We start from the raw sequence: 22,790 nt of genomic DNA on the forward strand, positions 1-22,790 counted from the left end.
GGACAGGCGGGTCAGGACATCTTGCAGTGTCGTTTGGTGCATTTTGACAGTGGGTTGCAACACGACCAGATCCTTCTCCCCCTCCTTCACTTTGTCACATTTCAGTTCAATTGTTATGCAGTAGAATACAGCAATGTTTGCATACCACAGATATTTAAGGAATTGGAATGTCACTGTCCTGATTTCTCCTCATCGCCATATCTTCTGTTGGAGAAGTGCAGATTACTCCCCTAAAAGCATTCCAGCCTCCCCATTTTTTGTCCCACTTCTTAGGGCAGCCCCGTCATTTATAGACCTCCTTCTCCCCAATCATACATCTATTCATCTCTGCCACCCACCCAACCATCAATGGTCGTTTGTTGGATCCCCAGAGTATCGCTATAGCCCGTTTTACCAGCAGGTATCCCAGTGCTACCAATTGCTGTTCTATGTCTGTCAGGTCAGTGGCCTCCCAGATATTTAGAATCCCCAGTCGCGGCGACAATTGAAAGTGTTTACCTAGAGTGTCGCTCATTTTCTTGGTTGCCCTATCCCACAGAGGACGTATATTGAGGCAGTCCCACAGGACATGGTAAAAAGTACTGTCTTGGCCGCACCCCCTAAAGCACAACGCATCTGCACGGCTACCTATTTTGGCCAGGAGTACCCTGGAGAGATAGGACCTATGGAGTATTTTTAGTTGTATTAGGCGGAAGCAGTGGTTTATCGCTACTTCCCTGGAGAACATTTAAGCTGTTTACCAATCTTCGTCCTCTATTGACCCTATGTCTGTTTGCCAGCGGTCTTGAAGTGTTTGGAAGGAGTCGGGTAAATTATGGCTGAGTTTATGATAGGTAAAGGAGACAGCTTTTGTTAAGAGTGGTTCCGTGAGCAAGCGTTCCTCTAGGAGGGAAGAGTCTGGCAAGGAGGTTAGGTCTGGAATGTTGGTGAGTAGAGCATGTCTGATCTGTAAGTATCGAAAGACCTCTCCTGGTGCAAGAGCGTATTTAGTTTGTAATTCTTTAAATGTGAGAAGATTCCACTTGCTGACCAAGCCCCCCATGCTGGTTATGCCTATGGTATCCCACTTATCAAACCCTGTGTGGAAGCAAAGTGAGCCTAATCGCTGAGATGACCACAACGGTGTGGCTTTTGTGAATTTATCTGCCCATCCCAGGCGCTTAGTGGCCTTGTGCCAAATGGCCACAGTTTGTGACATAGGCCCTAGGTATTGGTCTCTCCGGACCTTGCCGTAAAGAGCACCTAAATACCCTTCCCTACCTGTTTGGTATAATTCGAGGTGGAAAGATGGGTGCGACAGGGAGCCATAAATCCAGTGATTAATGGCCACCAGCTGTGAGGCCCAGTAGTAGAGGCGTAGATCCGGAAGGGCAATCCCTCCGTCGTACCACTCCTGTGTTAGCTTCTGGAGGGCAATGCGAGGTGCTTTCCCATCCCATAGCAAGGTGCGGAGTTCCCCTTCGATGGTGGTAAAGTAACTGTCGGCTATAGGGAATGGACAGTTTTGGAGTACATCTAAAAATCTAGGGAGCTTAAGCATTTTAAATAAGGCTGCCCTTCCTAGGAGGGACAGGGGCAGTGACCTCCAGTGCTTAACATCCTCTTGTAGCCGCTTTAGGGGGGCCAGGAGATTGAGTTCATAGAACAATTTGGGGTCAGGTGTGATAAAAATACCCAGGTACCTAAAACCTTCTGTGGCCAATTCGATCGTGTAACCGTGAGGTAGTCGAGGCTGGGGGCCGTGCAATATATAGAATACAGATTTGGACCAATTAATGGTATATCCTGCATATTTGCCAAAGTTAGTGATGACATTGAGTAAGCTGCTAATGGGGGCTCGAGGCGATGCCATATACATAAGGATATTGTCAGCATACAGTAATATTTTGTCTTCTTTGTCCTCGCACCACCGCAGACCCTTTATAGAAACATCTCGCCATATCCAGAGGCCAATAAGGAAATACAGAACGTAGAGGTCGAGCTGGGTCTCAGCCAAGAAATACCTGGGAGCATAAATATTACTGCTACTGATAGCACGCAGAAAAACCCTGTCCCCCTGGAGCCTAGAGTACAGATTATTGATCAGGGAACAGGGGGGGAGGGTGGGTTGCAGATCACCCAGTGCTGGCCCAGCAAGGGGGGGAATGGTGCGACGAATGAAGAAACCCATAAAGGGGTGGAATCTAGGCGGAAGGGCCCAGCAACAATTCCAGGGATGAATCTAGTAAAGAAGAAGGGGAAAAAAAGTCTGGAACTTCTGGACATCTATCGACTGAGGTGACCCACAAGCAGGCTGGCGATTTTAATGTACGGGTTGAGACAGTGTTGAAGAAAGTGTTAATGGAAATTTTCACCTCACGGTTGGAGCCCCTTCTTTCGAACATTGCCAAAGACATTGTTATGTTGGCTAACGCAGTGGAAGGGATTAAGGCTAAATTGGATAGTTTTGAGACCCATTTGGGGGGCACAAGAGTGGTACGCGACACTACTAAGCGTAATTCCATTGAACCCCGCATTGGTTAGTCGGGATAGCCGGGTGGAGGGAAATCAAATACCACCAAAGACTATCCCAGACTGTAACTCTGATACTAATCCAGCTGTATCTACAGGGGGTCAGGCAGGGGTAGATACAGGTTGTATGACGGAGCCATCTAGAGGTCGTTACCTAAATGCTAAGGCTCTGGCTCAGAACAGACACCAAGGGTCTGATGGGGCTACCTGTAGGATGAATAGTAGTAGACTTCATCTGCCCCCAGAAGCCACCCCCCTAGTTGCTATACTTACAGGGGTTCCCCCACTGATGGGGCATAAACCGGAATCAACTATGGAGTTGTTACGTAAAACCAAATACTGGTGTGATCAAGTCCCCATCACCAGTAGGTCTAATGTCTCTCAACATATTATAATGGCTAGATGAATATGGTGGGTTGGCCCAAAAACTAAACAAATTGAGGGCGACTGCATTGTTGTTAATTTCGACAGGGTAGATATCGTGGGGCAGCTATTTAGGGCCGGTCCCTACGAGGGGCAGGGGGGGATTAGGGCAATGGGGGTACATGCCATGGATTTCATTGCCCAGGGAGCTCAGCCCCATTTGGATATTCGAAATCGTCCCATTATCCATGCCAATACTAGGGGGGTAATCTGACCTGATAAGTCCCACTGAAGCGCAGCTAGTGCCTCAAAGTTGTCAACAGGGTTCTCTGAGAGAAAGTGCAGAAAAAATTAACCTACACTGCCAAAATAGATTCCTCCCCTTGTCTACACTAGATGAAAATAATTGACTGACAGCGCCTGGTCATCAGATTAACATCAGTGAAGATGATAAAGGGCAGGGCCTAGAAGAGAGTAATAATTCCAACTGTAATATTATTAGTTGGAATATTGCGGGTCTGAGGAGCAAAAAAGAGGATCCCAGGTGGCTGTGTCTGTTAAAAGAGTATGACATAGTTGGGTTACAGGAGACTTGGGATAAAGCCAACAATTTTTGGGTGGACGGATATAAATCGTATGGGGTCCCTGCGCAACCATCTCCATCAGTTAGGGCAAGAGTGTGTCTCCTTATGCTCGTCTCACTTAAATTGGCAGGGGCTCATAGAATGGTGGATGTGGACTCTTTAAACTGTTTGGCAATCGAATATACCACCCACAACTCAAATAAAGTGTTGTTTGTAAACTTTTATAATTCAGGAGAAAGCAGTTCTATAAATGAACATTTACTTAAATTAAAATGTTTTTTAGAAATGTACTGTTCAACAAACCACGTATTATTCTATTATAATTATGGGCAACTTTAATATTCATGTGTGTAATCTGAACTGTCAGGGGAAAGAACCTCTAGGGTCGGCCAACCTCCCAATGCCACACTTTGAACACACACAACAGGGAGAGTGATTGGAAGAGCTTTTGGCCACCATAGATCTTTTTGAACCGAGCTCATTTGACCACGAAGAGAGGGTTCCTACTTTTAAAGCACGGGGGAGCGACACTATTATAGATTTTATTTTTAATTCCCCAATTCTTTTACCCCAAGTAATTATTTATAATGCCAAATGGTCTCACTTTAGTGACCATAATCCTGTAATCCTGGTATTAGATAGGGGATGTTGCCGAAAGGGGAAACCGGTAAAGTCTGGGGGTAAATCCTGTTTGAAAGTAACAGACCAAGGACGGAGGTTGAAGTGGGCTTAAGTACTCCCGGACCTTTTTTCCTAGACCTCTGTGAGAGGGTTGGGATAAGTTTGCTACCTGTCTTGATAATGCCAAAGAGGGGCAGGAATTATTTTGGCCTTTGAAGGTATTTGTGCGCAGGTAGCATCAGACCTGACCGTACCAATAAAATCTAGGCTCACCATAGGAGAAAAATGGTTTGATAGGAACTGCTCTGAAGTACATCGTAAATTGTTAACAGAATTAAAGAGGGTTCCACGAGATCGTGCCAATATAGTTAGGTTACGTAAAGAGTACAAGCTTGCACTATCGACATGTAAGAAGGAAATTAAAGAAGATGCATAGTGTGCTCTGCTATCAGTAGAGGTGATAAAAGATAGCTCTAGCTTTTGGGCCATTGTCAGCAAACCTTTTTTTAGTGGGACAGTGAACACCTCTGTTGAATGTAATATCACGGCTTTCCCACTTTGAAGCTATATAGGAGGCCACTAATAGCCAGGAAGTGCCAATTAGTTGTGATTCCAGAAAGGGCTCCCACAAAATAGTCTTTAATGAAGGTGAAGTGGAATTGGCAATTATACAAATAAGTAGCAATAAGGCTCCTGGCCCAGATGGCGTCCCGGCAGATTTATACAAACAAAATCCACACTTTTGGGCTAAAACCCGGACAAATATTTTTAATGTCTCAAGCCGTCAGGATTTTCCGCCATCATGGGCACCCTCTACTATTATCCTGATTTTTAAAAAGGGACAGAGAGGGGACCCTCGCTGTTATAGGCCAATCTCACTAATAGACTCTGCAGTGAAAGTTTTAGGGAGAGTGATCTTAAAGAAATTATTGGATTGGCTAGATGAAAATGAGGTTTCATCTAATTTATAATATGGTTTTAGAAGCGGTAGGGGTACTATGGATCAGTGTCTTAACCCCTTGTGTGCCCCGCCCTTTCCCCGCCCTGTGCCGGGCGTTGAATTAGCGGGCGGGGTTCATGACGAGATAGTCTCGTCATGGGCACAGCGCAACCGCGGCCCATGACGAGACTATCTCGTCATGGGCACTCAAGGGGTTAATCTATATTTAATAGCTGGTAAATACACTATAGCTAAAGCAGGGATGCTTCAGCTGGCTTTTATGGCTCTGTCGTCAGCTTTCGACCTGGTAAATGTGTCCAAGCTCTGGCACATCCTGTTAGATATGGGCATTGATCTCACTGCAAGAGTGAGGGTCAACCAAGAAGGAAAATGCACAAGACACTTTACATCAGGCAGAGGTGTCCGCCAAGGATGTATTTTAGCACCACTACTTTTTACTTTGTATATTAATAATCTGGGCACGTTTTTAGAAATGGCTAGTCTGGACATGCCTCGGGTAGGGGAGAGGCTCATTCCTGTGCTCCTCTACGCGGATTATGCCATCCTATTGTCCCGTACAGCTATAGGGCTCCAAATGCTTTTAGATTCCTTTGGGGCCTACATGAAATTAGCGATAAATATAGCCAAATCTCATGTAATGACTATGGGCCGGAAACCCCAAAAAACAAAAACTTTTCTTTGTGATACTGTAGAATTGACTAAGTACTTTTTGATGAGAAGGGTTCCTGGGTACCTCAACAAAAAGTTAAAACCAATGCGATAGCTAGGTCAACGGCCGCTGTGAATGGTTTTGGGCAGCGTCTGGTGGCTAAACCGATGGATGCAATGCTTAATATCTATAAATCTAAATGTATAGCGATTGCATTGTATGGCTTGGCAATATGAGGATATAAACCGATGGAGGAGCTACAAACAGTTGAAAATAAATTCCTACGCTCCCTCCTGTCTGTGCCCCAATCCACTCCTACATTTTCAATTCACCAGGAACTAGAGGTTGGCTATGTGACAGACAGGTTGAGGCAGGCTCTGGTGCTCTGCTGGCTTAAAACCTGGCTTAACCCCCAATTAACGCTGAACCATAAGATAATCAGGGATTGTGTCACCCTGGACCAAGTCAACAAAATTCCATGGCTGAATTATGTCAAGAATATTTTAACTAAGCTTGGACATCCAAACTTATTCAATTCTCCGGATAAAGTAACTAAAGATGATTGGGTATGGGTAAACATACACTTATTGGATCGGATGAAGGTAGAGAGGGAGGAGACTGAACTAATGAAACCTACGGTTAAAATCCATTTCCTGTTAAAAACTATTCCTGAGATTGAACCCTATCGAGGATTGTTACTAAACCATTTCACCGCCTTCTTCTAACGAGATTCTGTTTTAATTTAATTCATTTTTATCTGGGAAATTCACAAAGCTAGAGCAGGACGTGTGATTTAGGTTCCTGTATCTGTGATAATTTTTCGATACAGGACACAATGCACTTTATTATGTTTTGTGATCATTATTGCGCTATCCGCAGGAGGTTTTTAGTCCCAATCTTAAATGGGAGAGGTTTTATTCAGGTTAAACCCGCTCTATTGTACTTACAAAAGCTTAATGATCCATGGGATATTTTTAATATTGCGAGCTTTCTTGTCGCAGCAGTGAGACTTAAAAAAGTAGTAACATGAGCTTTACAGTATTCTTATACCAGCATGGGGTGCCGGATTTTTCTAACACTTGCCTTTTTATCACTAAACTATTTTTATTGTAATGGTGTATTGCCCTTATTATTTTAACCATACTGAAGATTTTTTGTATTCATGAATTTTGTTTTTATTCCCGCCCTAATTTTCTCAAGTCGCCCTATTATTGAAGAATCGGTTATGAAATTTTACTGTGTAATGTATGTGTTTTTACTGTGTACCGTATGTGTTTTATGTAATGTATTGTGATCTAATGAATGGTACTTTTATGGTTTTCAGTAACCGAATAAAGTGGTTTGAACAGTGGGCCAACGGTTCGAGAGTCAACACAAACATTAAGGGGGACAGGGGACAACCCTGCCTGGTCCCTCTCCGCAAAGCGAATGTACGTGACGTGTGATTATTCACTCTGACTTGGCCGAACAGATCAGTATAGATCAGTGCCACCCATTGTCGAAACTTGGGGCCGAAACCAAACTTCGACAATACGTCGAAGAGATAGGGCCACTCTATTGAGTCAAACGCCATAGTGGCGTCGAAGGACAGTACAGCCGCATCTTCTTGTAAATAGGGCTGTCTGCTGAGAACATTATGGACACAACAAATGTTTAAGGCGGTATTTTGACCTGGTACAAACCCTGATTGGTCTTCGTGGACCAGAGATGGGAGGACCGCGATTAGCCGAGATGCGAGAAGTTTAGCCAATACTTTAGCTTCTGAACTGTTTAAAGCAATGGGCCTGCATGAAGCACGGAACATCGAGCATTGACCAGGGAATTGCTGATGGTATGAGCGATATTTTGTCTCAGGCCTTCCTGGGCTGTTGGAAGCAGATCGTCTTGCTGGTTCACGCTTTCCATAGTGTTGGTAGCTAAAACGGAGGTGACAGGTTTATTTTGCGTGATTAGTGTACCGTTACTCGTTGTTTCCAGTGTTACCGGCATGGAATTCTGTGGTGAATATATGTTCAATTGATCCCCTCCGTTTCCAAAAGTGGGGCTTCCGCCATGTTCAAATTATCACGGAGGGACTCTGTCCTTGCATTTTTGGTATGAGTTTTAGATTGCTCCTTCCTGACTCTCCCTGACCTCATTGCAGAGTTGAATTCGGTTGAGGTGGGTAGGTATTACGCTTCACCTCTGTGGTGTAACAGAAGGCTAGAGGATAGGTGCTGTCCACCTTAGCAGCTTCCCAACCTTTCCCCTACAGTAAGGGGATTAGGAGGTGATTGGGGGTGGGAGAGCGAGGGGGCGATCTCTACAATGAGAGGTGGGGGTAATACCCCTGTGGTGCCCCAGTGGTGTTCACTGATGTAGTGCCCCTCCTCCTCACCACACACCCATACTCCGCTCTACACACGCATGCACTCACCGGGTGCCTTGAGGTGGTTTGAGGTGCCTTGGGGCTCTTGACGACTTGGTGGAACTGTGGTGTGGTAGATTGCAGAGAGATGCTGGCGACTATCAATTGCCACCGATCTGGCCCCCGTGTTCTGTGCAGCTGAGATGCAGGCGGAACCGGTGATGCTGAAAGGCAAGTGGGGGCTCACCGGGGGACCGCAAACCGCACTCGGTCTTACCGAGCCATCTACATGGACTGCCAGGCCCAATCTTTCACAGCAGCCCGCTGCAGCTGCTGGACTTGTAAAGGATTTTTGGCATGAGGAGGAGTAGCGGGGGAGGGGGGCCGGGGGACCACACTTGTGCGGTGCCGCACAGCACACCCCCAGCTAACTCCGCTGGCTTAGCCCCTGCCACTCGATGTTCCGTGGCTCCGGGGGACCGAATGCCAACACCTTTGGCTCCGACTTCGGCTTAGCTCCTCTGCTCCACCAGGCTCCTCCAAGCTCTGCGCTGGCTCTGCTCTACTCCGCTGTGCGTGGCGCGTAACTAGATGTATTTAAACATTAATGATATAATCAAGCATGTAGTTTTGAAAACCTGATGATGATCCTGCATTAATCATTGATTGAAACGTCGTTAACCTGACCCTCTGATCCTCTAAATATGTGTGAATGATTTCTGGGTGCAGTAATAAATAAGTGACCCCCCACCCCGCCATTATGGAGATAACTGATGGTCATTTAATGTTTTGTGCTTGTTTGTTTTCATGTTTTTAACAACCATTGAAGGATTACCCCAGTAGGTGTCAAGAATTCCTGTCATGCGAGGGGAGGAAAACGGTAACCAGCTAAAACGGACTACATCTCCCAGGATGCTTAGCGGTTGAGAGGTTATGTAAACAGGAGAGCTGTTACATAACTCAAGGAAAACACGCCCTTATGTAAACAGGAGAGCTGTTACATAACTCAAGGAAAACACGCCCTTATGTAAACAGGAGAGCTGTTACATAACTCAAGGAAAACACGCCCTTATGTAAACAGGAGAGCTGTTACATAACTCAAGGAAGAACACGCCCTATAAAGGGAGGAACCGGGAGGTACAACACTGTCGGATATTGTGTTTACACCGACGTACCTGCTTAGTGAAGAGCAGTGTTCCGGAGTGGTGCTCCAGTAAAGCAAGAACGGAGGTAGGTCGAGTCGTTACTCCCTGGGCCGTGTCTTGCCCCATCGTCACCTGTGAAGGACCCGGAAGCTCTACCGGATAACCATTGAGCTTCGCTTTTTGACTCGGCTGAGTCAAAGCGCAGTGGCGCTTTTTGCTGGTTGGAGTCGTAACTCCCAGCCCGACCAGAGGTACAGGGACTGCCAGCTGTAACGCACACCAGGAGGTGTTTGCCGCGTTACAGACTCGGAAGTCCACGGGATCGATCGAGCGGCTGCTCTCGGTTCAGTCTTCTTTGCTTGTGATTGGGGTATCGGTGACGCATCACCAGGAGGTGACTCCGCGTCCCGGTGCAGTCTGAGGAAGAGGTTGAGCGGCTGCTCCCTTCAGGTAGAGACCCCGGCTGGGTGTTTCCCTGACTCCTCGATTCTCCCCAACACTCTTCGTGCCCCTCACAGCCTACCGATTGGCATTGTCGGCCATTTCATTTCTGCCCTCTGTTGGCATACGCCGGGATCGGCGTATATGCAGAGGACGGTTAGGACCATCCGTGCTGTGGGCTGGTAACGTACTTAGCCTGGAGGATTCCAGTGACTATAACCTTTGTTTATTCCTTGTATTATTTTTGCCTTCATTAAAATAACTAAACCTTCACAAGTGGTTGCGTTCTCATTATCGTGTCTGTTAAACGATCCTGAGACGTCAGGGCGTTACAAAATATCCCACCTTAATAACACTAACTGTCTCCCGGTCGATAACAGACATGGCAACACTTGATGATGTGCTGGCTGCTTTAGCGACCGTGCAAATTGAATTGGCTGCCTCCAGGCAAGAAACAGCCGATGTAAAAGCCAGACTGGATGCTATCCAATTGGACCCGCTCACGCCCAGCACCTCCCTCACGAACCAGACCCCTGCGGTAGTAGTGGAAATGCCGGTAGCCGTCCCCTTGGCAACACCAGAGAGGTACAGTGGGGATCCTAACACAGTGCAGGTATTCCTCACACAAGTGGCGCTACATTTATCGTGCAAACCAAGGGCGTTCCCCACGAGTCAGGCTCGTGTGGCTTTCCTTATATCCTATTTGGCTGGAAACGCGGCACAATGGGCCGTACCTCTGGTGAGCAGGGACGACCCCATCTTATGTGATTGGGGTGCTTTTCGCAAGGAATTCCTGAAGGTCTTCGACAGAAGGGCTGACTCGTACACGGCGGACCGTGAAATGCTTGAGTTGAGACAGGGATCCAACGACCTGGTGCAGTATCTCAACGCGTTCCGAAGGCTGGTTGCGGAAACCAAGTGGCCTGTTGCTAAACAGACGGCGCTCTTCCATCACGGGCTGTGCGATGAGCTCAAAGACGCCGTGGCTCATATTGACCCACAACCCAAGACATGTGAGGGCCTTATCAACCTGGTATTACGGCTGGAACATAGGCTAAGTGAAAGAAAGGGGGATCATGGGAGAAAAGGAAAATCCCTTCCATCCTATGTGACAGTGGGAAGTCCTGAAACTGCCACCGCATCCAAGGGAGAACCCATGGACATCGGCGCAATACGTGCGAGCCTCACAGCCACGGAGAAAGAGTCACGCCGTAAACAAGGATTGTGCCTATATTGTGGCAAAAAAGGCCACTACGTACGTGAATGCCCTGCCAAACCGAAGACGTCACGTTATCGGGCCAACCGGTCGGTAACAGCCGTGGTGGACGTACCGGCGGAAAACTAGAGGACTCCCAGACCAAAGAAGGGGCATCTCGGAGTCACTCATCCATCCCTTCACTTTCCAACTCGGTCACTAAGGGACAACGACACCTGTTTCTCACGGTGCACGTGGGAGTGCATGACCAGTGGATACCCGTTGTGGCCATGGTGGATTCAGGGGCCACTGGCATGTTTATGGACCACAACGAGGCATGCAGGCTAGGGCTAGTGCTTCTTCCCAAAGCTGTACCCGAAGACGTCTATGCTGTAGACGGAAGGCGATTGGTGACGGGGCCCATCGGGCAGCACACGGGGGTCCTTCCGATGAGATGTGGGAGGAACCATTTGGAACAAATCGATTTTAACATCATCCGAGCACCCCAATATGGCGTCATATTGGGATTGCCGTGGCTACAGAAACACAACCCCTCTGTGGATTGGCCAACACATCGCATCGAACTGACGTCACCGTATTGCATCCTGCATTGTGGAATAAGAACGGAATCCCTTGACGCAGATGAGAGCGGGAGTCAGACGGTGGCTACAGCGGCAGAAAAAGATGTGGCTCTCCCCCAGGCTTATCACAGTTTTGAGGATGTATTTGATGAGGTGAAGGCGGAAGTGCTACCACCACATAGACAGTTTGACTGCCAGATCGACCTGGTGCCAGGGGCCAGCGTTCCCAGCGGCAGGCTGTATGCCCTGACAGAGCCTGAAAACGTGCATCTCCGGGGGTACCTGGATAAACTCCTCAAGCTAGGATTCATCCGCCCGTCCAAGTCTCCGGCCGCCTCGCCACTCTTCTTCATCCCGAAGGCTAATGGGGAGCTGAGAGCCTGTGTGGACTTTAGGGCATTGAATGCGATAACCGTAAAGAATCGGTACCCCTTGCCTCTCATCAGTGTACTTCTGGAACAGGTCAAGAAAGCTCGTATCTACACCAAGTTGGATTTGAAAGGGGCATACCATCTGGTGCGCATGAGGGACGGAGACGAGTGGAAGACCGCCTTTAAGACCAGGTTCGGCCTTTTTGAGTACCTCGTCATGCCGTTCGGTCTGTGCAACGCCCCGGCAGCCTTTCAGTACTTTTTGAATGAGGTATTCAGAGAGGAGTTGGATATCTACGTGGTCGTATATATCGACGACATCCTCATCTATTCGTCCAGTGTGGAGGAGCACGTACACCACGTCAAAGCTGTGCTCCAAAAGCTGAGGGAAAACATGCTGTTTTGTAAACTCAGCAAGTGTGACTTCCACGTCACATCCGTGGAATTCCTCGGAGTGATGCTGAGTCCAGAGGGACAGGAGATGGCAGAACGAAAGATCAAGGCGGTGAAAGAATGGCCGGTGCCCCAAAGCGTGAAGGACGTCCAAAGTTTCATTGGCTTCGCCAACTTTTACAGGCGGTTTATAGATGGATTTTCAGGATTGGTGGCCCCAATCACACAGCTACTGAGGAAGTCCAAGGAGTTTGTCTGGTCCCCTGAAGCGAACACAGCCTTTGAGGCCCTGAAAAGCGCCTTTGGTAAGGCGCCGGTGTTGGCTCACCCCGATCCGGATCTCTCCTACGTGGTGGAAGCGGACGCATCGGATGTGGCGCTGGGGGCTATCTTGTCCCAACGCAACCACGACACGGGGGTGCTTCATCCCGTTGCGTACATGTCCCGCAAACTCAACGACGCCGAACGCAACTACCATATTGCGGAGAAGGAGCTTCTCGCAATCAAGGACGCCTTCACCGAATGGAGGCATTGGTTGATGGGGGCAAGACATGTGGTATCGGTGTACACGGACCATCGGAACCTACAGTTCATGACGGCCACAAGACACCTTTCTCCCAGACAGCTGCGGTGGATGATCTTCTTTGCGGGGTTCAACTTCCGCATCACATATCGGCCGGGGACGGAAAACCGGAAGGCGGACGCCCTGTCCCGTCAATCTGCAGTTAAGGAACCATTGCCTGCGACCGAGCATTCCATCATTTCCCCGAGGATGGTATTGGGGGTTATCCAACCGGATACTTTCCTGAGGGGAATAAAGAGAGGGATCAGGTCATTCGCATGGCGGAGGTGGCTCCTCAGTCACAGAGAATGGCAGCTGAAGGACGGGATACCCCTGAAGGGCAGGTGCCTATTGATACCCACGCCTAGGCTAAGGAAACAAGCATTCATCTGGTGCCATGACTCTCCATGCGCAGGTCATTTGGGCTTTGAAAAAACGGTGGCTAGCATGGGACGGCATTTCTGGTGGCCAACCATGAGAGTGGATGTCAGGAGGTGGGGACAGGAGTGTCCTACGTGTGCTACCATGAAGGCCGACCATGGCCGAACCCAAGGGCTCTTACATCCACTTCCGACCCCGGATAGACCATGGGATAGCATATCACTGGACTTCGTGGTGGGCCTACCGGTAGACCAGGGGATGACAGCAATACTGGTGGTGGTGGATTACTTGACGAAAATAGGGCACTTCATCCCCTGCAAGAGAGTCCCTACGGCCGGGGAATTGGCGTCACTACTCCTAAAGAATGTGGTACGACTGCATGGATTACCTGGGGTGATCGTGTCGGACCGGGGGTCGCAGTTTACTGCGCAATTCTGGAAGACTTGGTGCACTGCGCTGCATGTTAAGACCGCCCTGTCCACCAGCTACCACCCTCAAACGGACGGCCAAACCGAGCGCCTGAACCAAACGCTCAAACAGTATCTGCGATGTTTTGTGGACCAGGGCAGGGAAGAATGGGTCGACTTGCTATGGGTTGCAGAGATAGCCTATAACAACGCCACTCACAGCTCCACACAGTCATCTCCGTTCTATAGCAACTATGGCCAACATCCCAGGTTCTTGCCATTTCTACATCCGTTCAGAGAGGACAGGATTCCCGCCACAGCGGACAGGGTGGCACACATAAAAGACACGTTGATGCGCTCAAGGGCTGTCCTAATAGAGGCCAAGAGAAGATACAAGGCTGTGGCAGACGGGAAGAGAAGGCCCGGGCCACTGTACCGCACTGGAGACTACGTCTGGATATCCACAAGAAACATGAGGTTTCGAAAGAACAGTTTGTTCCATCCCAAGTACATGGGCCCCTATCGAATTACCAAGTGTATGGGTCCCGTGAACGTGAAGGTGTGCTTGCCCCAGTCATTGCGGATACACCCTGTCTTTCATGTATCATTGCTCAAACCAGCACCCTCCAAGCCGTCTGGGACACCTAGGCCGGTATGCGTGGAGTCGGAGGTGGAGTATGAAGTGTCGGGCATACGGGCGTCCAAATGGCGCAGGGGGAAGCTGTGGTACCTGGTTGCGTGGAAAGGCTATGGCCCGGAGGAGCAGTCATGGGAACCGGCTGAAGGGGTTCATGCTCCGCGCTTGGTCTCCTTGTTCCATCGGCGTTTTCCTGCCAGCGCTGGACCCGTGGGGAGCCGCTGAGAGGGAGGATGTACTGTCAAGAATTCCTGTCATGCGAGGGGAGGAAAACGGTAACCAGCGAAAACGGACTACATCTCCCAGAATGCTTAGCGGTTGAGAGGTTATGTAAACAGGAGAGCTGTTACATAACTCAAGGAAAACACGCCCTTATGTAAACAGGAGAGCTGTTACATAACTCAAGGAAAACACGCCCTTATGTAAACAGGAGAGCTGTTACATAACTCAAGGAAAACACGCCCTATAAAGGGAGGAACCGGGAGGTACAACGCTGTCGGATATTGTGTTTACACCGACGTACCTGCTTAGTGAAGAGCAGTGTTCCGGAGTGGTGCTCCAGTAAAGCAAGAACGGAGGTAGGTCGAGTCGTTACTCCCTGGGCCGTGTCTTGCCCCATCGTCACCTGTGAAGGACCCGGAAGCTCTACCGGATAACCATTGAGCTTCGCTTTTTGACTCGGCTGAGTCAAAGCGCAGTGGCGCTTTTTGCTGGTTGGAGTCGTAACTCCCAGCCCAACCAGAGGTACAGGGACTGCCAGCTGTAACGCAAACCAGGAGGTGTTTGCCGCGTTACAGACTCGGAAGTCCACGGGATCGATCGAGCGGCTGCTCTCGGTTCAGTCTTCTTTGCTTGTGATTGGGGTATCGGTGACGCATCACCAGGAGGTGACTCCGCGTCCCGGTGCAGTCTGAGGAAGAGGTTGAGCGGCTGCTCCCTTCAGGTAGAGACCCCGGCTGGGTGTTGACCTGACTCCTCGATTCTCCCCAACACTCTTCGTGCCCCTCACAGCCTACCGATTGGCATTGTCGGCCATTTCATTTCTGCCCTCTGTTTGCATATACGCCGATCCCGGCGTATGCCGAGGACGGTTAGGACCATCCCTGCTGTGGGCTGGTAACGTACTTAGCCTGGAGGATTCCAGTGACTATAACCTTTGTTTATTCCTTGTATTATTTTTGCCTTCATTAAAATAACTAAACCTTCACAAGTGGTTGCGTTCTCATTATCGTGTCTGTTAAACGATCCTGAGACGTCAGGGCGTTACAGTAGGGTTGATCTTCCATATATATATGTTTGATTAAAAGTGTAATATATATCCATTTTGACTACTCCTGGATATTATTTTTGTCTCCAGAGTATTATTATCTATCTATTGTCTTTGGGACCGTTGTTCCTGAAAATACTTACTGCCCTTGGTCCCTATCAATTCTTGGGTTCCCCTGTTCTTATTTATTACAAATACAGATAGCATTGGGTTCACCAGAGCAAAGAAAGGGCAAGCTGTGCAGAAACAGGCTATCTCCAGATGGACTGTACTCATGTTATGCACTGGCCATAAGGCAACCCCCAGAAGGCTTGCAGGCTCATTCTACCAGAGCCATGGCTGCGACCACTGTGTTAACTTGGGAGTCCCCATCCTGGACATTTTCCAGGCTGTGACGTGGGCATCTCTGCACAAATTTACCAAACACTACTGCCTGGACAGTCAGGACCCATTCAGTCCTCCATGGCTTCCTTTCCTGACTCTGTTTGCAGACCCACCTCTGAGGAAGTATTGCTTGGGTATGTATTCTAAGGTGATGAATCTGCAGCTAAAAGTGTCTATCAGATGAAAAAGTTACTTACCTTCGGTAATGCCTTATCTGGTAGAGACTATAGCTAAATGCATATTCCTTACCAACCCTCCCATCTTCTCCACTTCTGTGACTGGATATTTCTAACTAGTGTGGCTCCTGTGGGTTCTTAGTCTCTGCATATTGGTCAATCAATCAATCAATCAATCAATCATAGCATTAATAAAGCGCACTACTCACCCGTGAGGGTCTCAAGGTGCTGGGGGGGTGGGGAGTGCTGCTACTGCTTGAAAAGCCAGGTCTTGAGGAGTCTTCTAAAGGTCAGTAGGTCTTGGGTCTGCCATAGGTGGATGGGGAGGGTGTTCCAGGTCTTGGCGGTGAGGTGGTAGAACGATCTGCTGCCGGAGGTCGCTCTTCGGATGCGGGGGACTAGGGCGAGATCGGAGGAGCGGAGCTAGTGGGTGGGGCGTAGAAGCTGAGTCGTCTGTTGATGTACGCTGGTCCGGTGTTGTGGAGTGCCTTGTGTGTGTGGGTGAGGAGTTTGAAGGTTATCCTCTTGTTGATGGGGAGCCAGTGCAGGTCTTTCAGGTGGGGTGTGATGTGGCTGCGGCGAGGGATGTCGAGGATCAGGCGTGCAGAGGCGTTCTGGATGCGTTGCAGCCGTTTAAGGAGTTTGGCCGAGGCTCCTGCGTAGAGGGCGTTTCCGTAGTCCAGCCTGCTGCTGACGAGGGCCTGGGTGACCGTTCTTCTCGTTTCGGTGGGGATCCACTTGTAGATCTTGCAGAGCATGCGGAGGGTGTTGAAGCAGGAGGAAGAGATGACCTGCTTAGTCATGGAGAGGGTGGAGTCGAGGATGATCCCTAGGTTGCGTGCGTGATCGGTGGGTGTTGGAGCTGTTTCCAGTGCAGTCGGCCACCAGGAGTCCTCCCAGGCCGAGGGGGAGGATCTGAGGAGGAGGACCACCGTCTTGTCTGAGTTCAGCTTCAGCCGGCTGTTCCTCATCCATTCGGCGATGGCCTTCATTCCTTCATGGAGGTTGGTTTTGGAGGTGTGGGGGTCCTTGGTGAGGGAGAGGATCAGCTGGGTGTCATCGGCATAGGAGATGTTGTTGAGGTCGTGCAGTCGGGCGACGTGGGCGAATGGTGCCATGTAGACGTTAAACAGCGTTGGGCTGAGGGATGAGCCCTGGGGAACGCGGACGCTCTGTGCTCTGCCTGAGAGGAAGGAGGTGGTCCAGTCCAGGGCCTTCTCTTGGATCCCGGCGTCATGGAGGCGTGTGCATAGTGTGTGGTGGCAGACCGTGTTGAAGGCGGCTGACAGGTCCAGGGGTATGAGGGTCGCGGTTTCTCCATTGTCTAGCAGGGTCCTGATGTCATCGGTGGCGGCGATGAGGGCGGTTTCGGTGCTGTGGTTGCTGCGGATCCCAGACTGGGATAGGTCCAGGATGCTGTTTTCCTCGAGGTAGCGGGTCAGTTGTTTGTTGACGGTCTTATCGATGACCTTCGCCTGGAACGGTAGCAGGGAGATGGGCCGGAGGTTCTTGAGATCATTGGGATCCGCCTTGGGTTTCTTGAGTAAGGCATTGATCTCGGCGTGCTTCCAGCTCTCTGGGAAGGTTGCTGTCTCGAAGGAAATGTTGATGGATTTCCGTAGATGGGGTGCGATGTGGTGCGGGCATGGGTCTGACGGAGAGCCGGAGTGGATCGTATTCATGATCTTGATGGTGTCGTCGTCGTTTATGTTGGTCCAGGAGAGCAGGCGGTTGGTGCGGATGGTGGTCGTGGGGGCAGAGGTCTCAGTGGTTGTCGGGGCGGTTGCGACGTTGAAGCTGTTGTGGATGTCTGCGATCTTGCAATGGAAGAAGGTGGCCAGCAAGTCGCACAGGTCTTGCGAAGGTGGGATGTCGGTGTTGGAGCTGGGGTTGGAGAGTTCCTTCACGATGTTGAAGAGCTCTTTGCTGTTGTGTGGGTTGTTTCTAGGCGGTCTTTGAAGGAGGCCCTTTTGGCATATCTGTTGAGGTGATGGTGTATGCGGGTGGCTCCCTTATGGGCTGCGTAGCTGTCCGGTGTTCGTTCACGGTGCCAGTTCTTCTCTAGCTTTTGGCAGGTTTGCTTGGAGGCCTGGAGGTCTTCAGTGAACCAGCTGGCTTTCTTGCTGGTGTGGCTGTAGGAGGGTTTCTTGAACGGGGCGAGGGTGTTGGCGCAGTCGTCGATCCACTGTCTGAGGTTCCGGGCAGCGGAGTCGGGGTCGCTGGGGTCGCTGGGTGGGCTCTGGGCGAGGGTGGTGGTTAGCTGGTCTTCGGTGACTTTGCTCCAGCAGCGGCGAGACATCTGTTGGGTGCGTGGTGCGTGGTGGGTTTCCGAAAGGAAAGGTGAAGTGGAGTTCGGTGGTGTGGTTGAAGGCAAGGTGGGGGCTTGAGGAGAAGATGGGGTCAAGCGGGTGGCCGGCGGAGTGGGTGGGTGTTGTGACGAGTTGTCTGAGTCCGAGTTTGGCAAGGTTGTCGATCAGGGTGGTGGAGTTGGTGTCGTTGCTGTTCTCGAGGTGGAAGTTCATGTCCCCGAGGAGGATGTAGTCCATGGAGGCAAGGGCGTATATGCTGACGAAGTCGGCGATTGGAGTCGCTGAACTGTGGTCGGGGTCCGGGGAGTCTGTAGATGAGGGTTCCTCTGAGGGTGGTGTTGGGGTCGGTGTGGATCTGGAAGTGCAGGTGTTCGGCGGTGGTGAGGGTGTCATCGGTGTTGGTCGAGACTCTGAGAGTGTTCCTGTGGACGATGGCGATTCCTCCTGCTACTCCGTTGTTGAGGTCCCTGCGGGTGATCTTGTAGCCTTCCTGGATGGCTATGGCGATGTCGGTCCCCGAAGAGAGGTTCAGACAGGTCTCTGTCAGGAAGACGACGTCTGGGGAGGTTGAGTCGAGTAGGTCAAAGAGATCAACGGCGTGTTTGCGGGCAGAACGGGTGTTGAGAAGAATGCATCGGAGGTAGTTGGGTTCTTTCCTGGTGGGTGGATTGGCGGGTCGGGTGCTGGTGAAGCTGCTGTTCCGGCAGGAGAAGGGTCCTTGGGTGCGTTTCGGGGCGGCCAGGAAGCAGGTGTGTGATCGTCCGGCGTTGAGTGCGTGGAGGGTGCTGGCATCGTAGCGGAGGCAGACGTCGTGGCGTTCTTGGGGACCAGGGGGTCTGGCGCTGGGCGTGGCACGTCCACTGCACGGCCTCCATATAAGGGGAGGTGGGAGGGAGGAGCAGCTGGGAGGCGGGAGAGGGGTGGCAAACGGGCGAGCAGGGGGGCGCAGCCGCAGGGACGCAGCGGCTGGAAAAACAGGTGAAATACGGCAGGGGAACAGAAAGCAAAACAGGGCACAGACAAAATGGCAGGGGTTAGAAACAAGGAAATTAGGCAAAGCAGGAAGGAGAAAAAAAGGAAATTAGGCAATGAGAAACTCAACAGTACAATCAAAAGCAAAACAGCAGCAATGCAAAGAAGACAAGTACCACCAAAGCAGTACAGCAGCGTGGGGAGCGACCTGCCTGAGAGCATGCTGTTGTGGCGCCATGATTCTGGCACAGAAATGTCACGAAAAGAAACTGATGTTAGCGAACTAGGGTGGTGCCTATATAGGCACCATGCATATCACATCCGGTGCGGATGGTGCCGTTGTGGAGTCGATCAACACCACCTACCGCTGTGCAGAGGTACTGTTCAAGATTTTCCGGATCCACCCTCATGCCTGTAGAATATTCTAAGGTGAAGAATCTGCGACTAGATAGCGTCTTTACCAGATAGGGCATTACCGAAGATAAGTAACTTGTTCGATTAGGATTGTGTTGAACATCAGATGGGCTCAGTGAATATCACTTGTTGATACTTGATTGGTAACTTGCTATTGCTATAGGGGAGCATTAGACTTTAGTAGGCATACTCTGTAGAGAAATTCAGAATCATTTACACAGTAGCCAGGATAAATATCTCTTTATTTTTGTGTGTGCAACAGTTGGTTTACGGTATTAAATTGAAAGTCCGCATTTAAGGATTCCTTATGTACTGCATAATCCCTGGACTCCCTTTATGCCTAATATATTTTTGTTTTATTTCTTTTTTAAAGTAAGTCATGTTTCACGAAGTAGGTCCATGCCCTCATTCTGGTACATAATACGCAAACAAATAAAAGTCTGAAGATGTTAACCCAGATGATTTTGCGCGCTCAAAAGCAGTGTGGCTCACTCAGATACAGCATGCCTCTGCTTTTTGATTCATACTTGTGTCTTTCACTCTTAGACGAGTAATTATGTATGTTTTTTATTTAAAAGATCCGTTTTTCAATTCCATTTAACATTACACGATTCCTTTATTACGTAATGTTAATCAATGATTTACAACATGAGGGTCGTAGGATCAGGCTGTGTCACTGATATCCCTGTATATGAACAGGAACTTGGATACTTGAAAACGTAGAGCATGCAGATTCTACAAAACCAGGACCATCGAAACTCAGGTGCACACATTGCTAAAGTCTGCGTTTTCCTATAATTATTCCCAAAATCTACAGTTGTAGCATTGTTGCATTTGATTGAATAAGAGTATTGTATTACAAAGATTTTCCTTGAGTCAGGTATGGCAATGGCTGAAAGGATGTAAACGACATTATATTTATTTTTGTAATATTCTAGTCATCTTTTTAATCATTTGTGAATTAAAGCTGTACTCTTAAGTTTTAAGGGATTTATTGAAACGGGTTTCAAGCTGCTAAATAAATGTTAATAATAAGTGTTGGCCAGGTTTCTACTGGACCATCATAAGGACCCTTCCTTCTGTTTTTCATAAGGGATAATGCCATTGAAATTCATCATCGGGCTCACAATTAGAATATTTGTGATGCTTTGATCATCTGGAAAAAAAGTTTTATGCATTTGGTGTTTGATTTCAGATTGATGTGGCAAATTTAATTATTGTGTTTGTCAGCACGTTAGTGCTCCTGGGCTTTGGAGAGTCATGGTAGTTATGAGTTTCAGTTTGACACATATTCTTGAAGTGCCCTGGACAGAGTATATGATTCCCACACATGTTTCCTGTACACATCCAGCATCATCCCATCTCAGTTTGTGCTGAAATAAAATGTTTGTTGCAAAAACAATGCATCTGATTAATTAAGATGACCTTTGCATTTTAATAGCAGCCTCCAAAGAGACCAGTGATGACCTTTCTTTGTGTATAAAGCAAGAGGAAGAATTTTGCCCCTTGAAAATTGAGGGCTCTAAGAAGGTAGAATTGCTTCATGGTCCACTTGCAGGTGAGAGTTACACTCTTGATGTCTGTATGGCATGTTAATGTTATACTGGTGAGATGCTAAATCTTCTTGACAAGTCTTACAATGTAATAATCTAGGAATAAGACTGTAATCAGACTGTAGTCTTGGAAAAGTGACTCTTGGATGTAGATTGTGCAAGTAGAATTGTGTGTGGGTGTTACAGTAAGCTTGAAACGGAGGTAGTTTAATGACACACCATCATGCATATTGCCTATATTGATACTTCTTCAGCATAGGATCTCTCTCCCATACAAACACCACCTTCTTAACCACCACCACCTTCTTCACCACCTTCCCCAACATTGCCTTTGTTATCACCACAACCTTCGCATTCCTGACTTCATTTTTTTTTGTTTGTAAAATCTGTTTATTAATTTCTCAGATGAGGAAACAAATGAAGACAATGAAAAATACAGAGTAACACCATGGATGGCCCCAGGGGTTGGGGCTGATTCGAATCTGTAGGCCATTGCATTACAGATACAGTAGACATAAGGAACAATAGTGTATTATGATGAGATATGGGTGCTGACAACAGTGTAAATACCTTTCAATATCACATGTGAACGCATACATTGCGAGATTATTCTAAAACAGATTCTACACAGATGGAATGGGGTACAACAAAATGAGGACAAAAAAGCATAATATAGGACTAATTGTTAGTGGTATGTCGCTGCAATGCTCACCCGTACTAAACCCCCCCATATAAGCACCGTTAGCGAATAAGTGTTACATGTGATATATGAGTAACCGCTGACTGATTGTGAAAGAGACCACTAGTGGTCATACACCCTGGCTCTGTAGGGATGAGTTAGAACCCCCAATTTATTTTGCCTCAATGGCCGGTTCCCCTTCTAGGGATGAACCTCCCGAATCTATGCCACTGTCTCTGCAGGTCCGCAAATATTGCGTCCCAACTGGCAGCCAGTGGGAGTTTGTGGAGACCTAGCAAATCCATGTCACTAAAGAGCGACACCACACTAGGGTGTGAGGGGACTCAGGGGATTGCCATCTACTAGTGATCAGTCGCTTGGCAGTTGCTAAGCCCAGATCCAGAAAGGGGGATGTAACCTTGTGTCTTTTGTTTCTTACGAAGAGATGCAAAATATAGGTTTCCCAATGTAAGGGAATGTCGCGTTCGGTGCAGCAGGCAAGGACGCCGGCCACCGTGTTCCAGTGTCCGCTAAGGGCAGGACAGTGCCACAGCATATTTAAAAGGTCTGCGTCAACCAACTGGCAATGAGGGCAGGCAGTGTCTGTGCGGTGAAACTACCTATTGATTTTAGCTGGGGTAAGGTACGCTCTGTGTATGACATAAAATTGGATCTTAAATTGACGGTTGTACCCCAGCACTCCTATTATTTAACATCTAATTTTTACTCATTTTAATAGCAATAGTTATGCATACATTCCAAACAGCTCTAATCACAGGAAAGACAGATCTTTACATTCGAGATTTGCATAAATCTTTAATAACGCAAATCATTGCATGGAAGTGTATTTATTGAGATAAAGCATATGTTTATAAACATTTCTACAT

General features: G+C 48.7%; 1 protein-coding gene across 8 annotated transcripts in view; it reads left to right on the forward strand.

The window, feature by feature from the left end:
* LOC146775830 (uncharacterized) overlaps positions 1-22,790 on the forward strand; it is a 1,003,909-nt gene that overhangs the window by 862,893 nt on the left and 118,226 nt on the right. For 4 of the 8 annotated variants that reach the window (XM_085637695.1, XM_085637697.1, XM_085637701.1 and 1 more), the window contains one exon: positions 21,113-21,229. The exons of 1 other annotated variant lie outside the window; for it this stretch is intronic. In XM_085637695.1, coding sequence (XP_085493821.1) covers positions 21,113-21,229 — 117 coding nt within the window. The remainder of the gene's footprint in view (positions 1-21,112; positions 21,230-22,790) is intronic. 3 more of the 8 variants (XM_085637696.1, XM_085637698.1, XM_085637702.1) reach the window with 1 other exon arrangement.

This window comes from Triturus cristatus, chromosome 12, assembly GCF_964204655.1.
Source record: "Triturus cristatus chromosome 12, aTriCri1.1, whole genome shotgun sequence".
NCBI classification, from domain to species: Eukaryota; Metazoa; Chordata; class Amphibia; order Caudata; family Salamandridae; genus Triturus; species Triturus cristatus.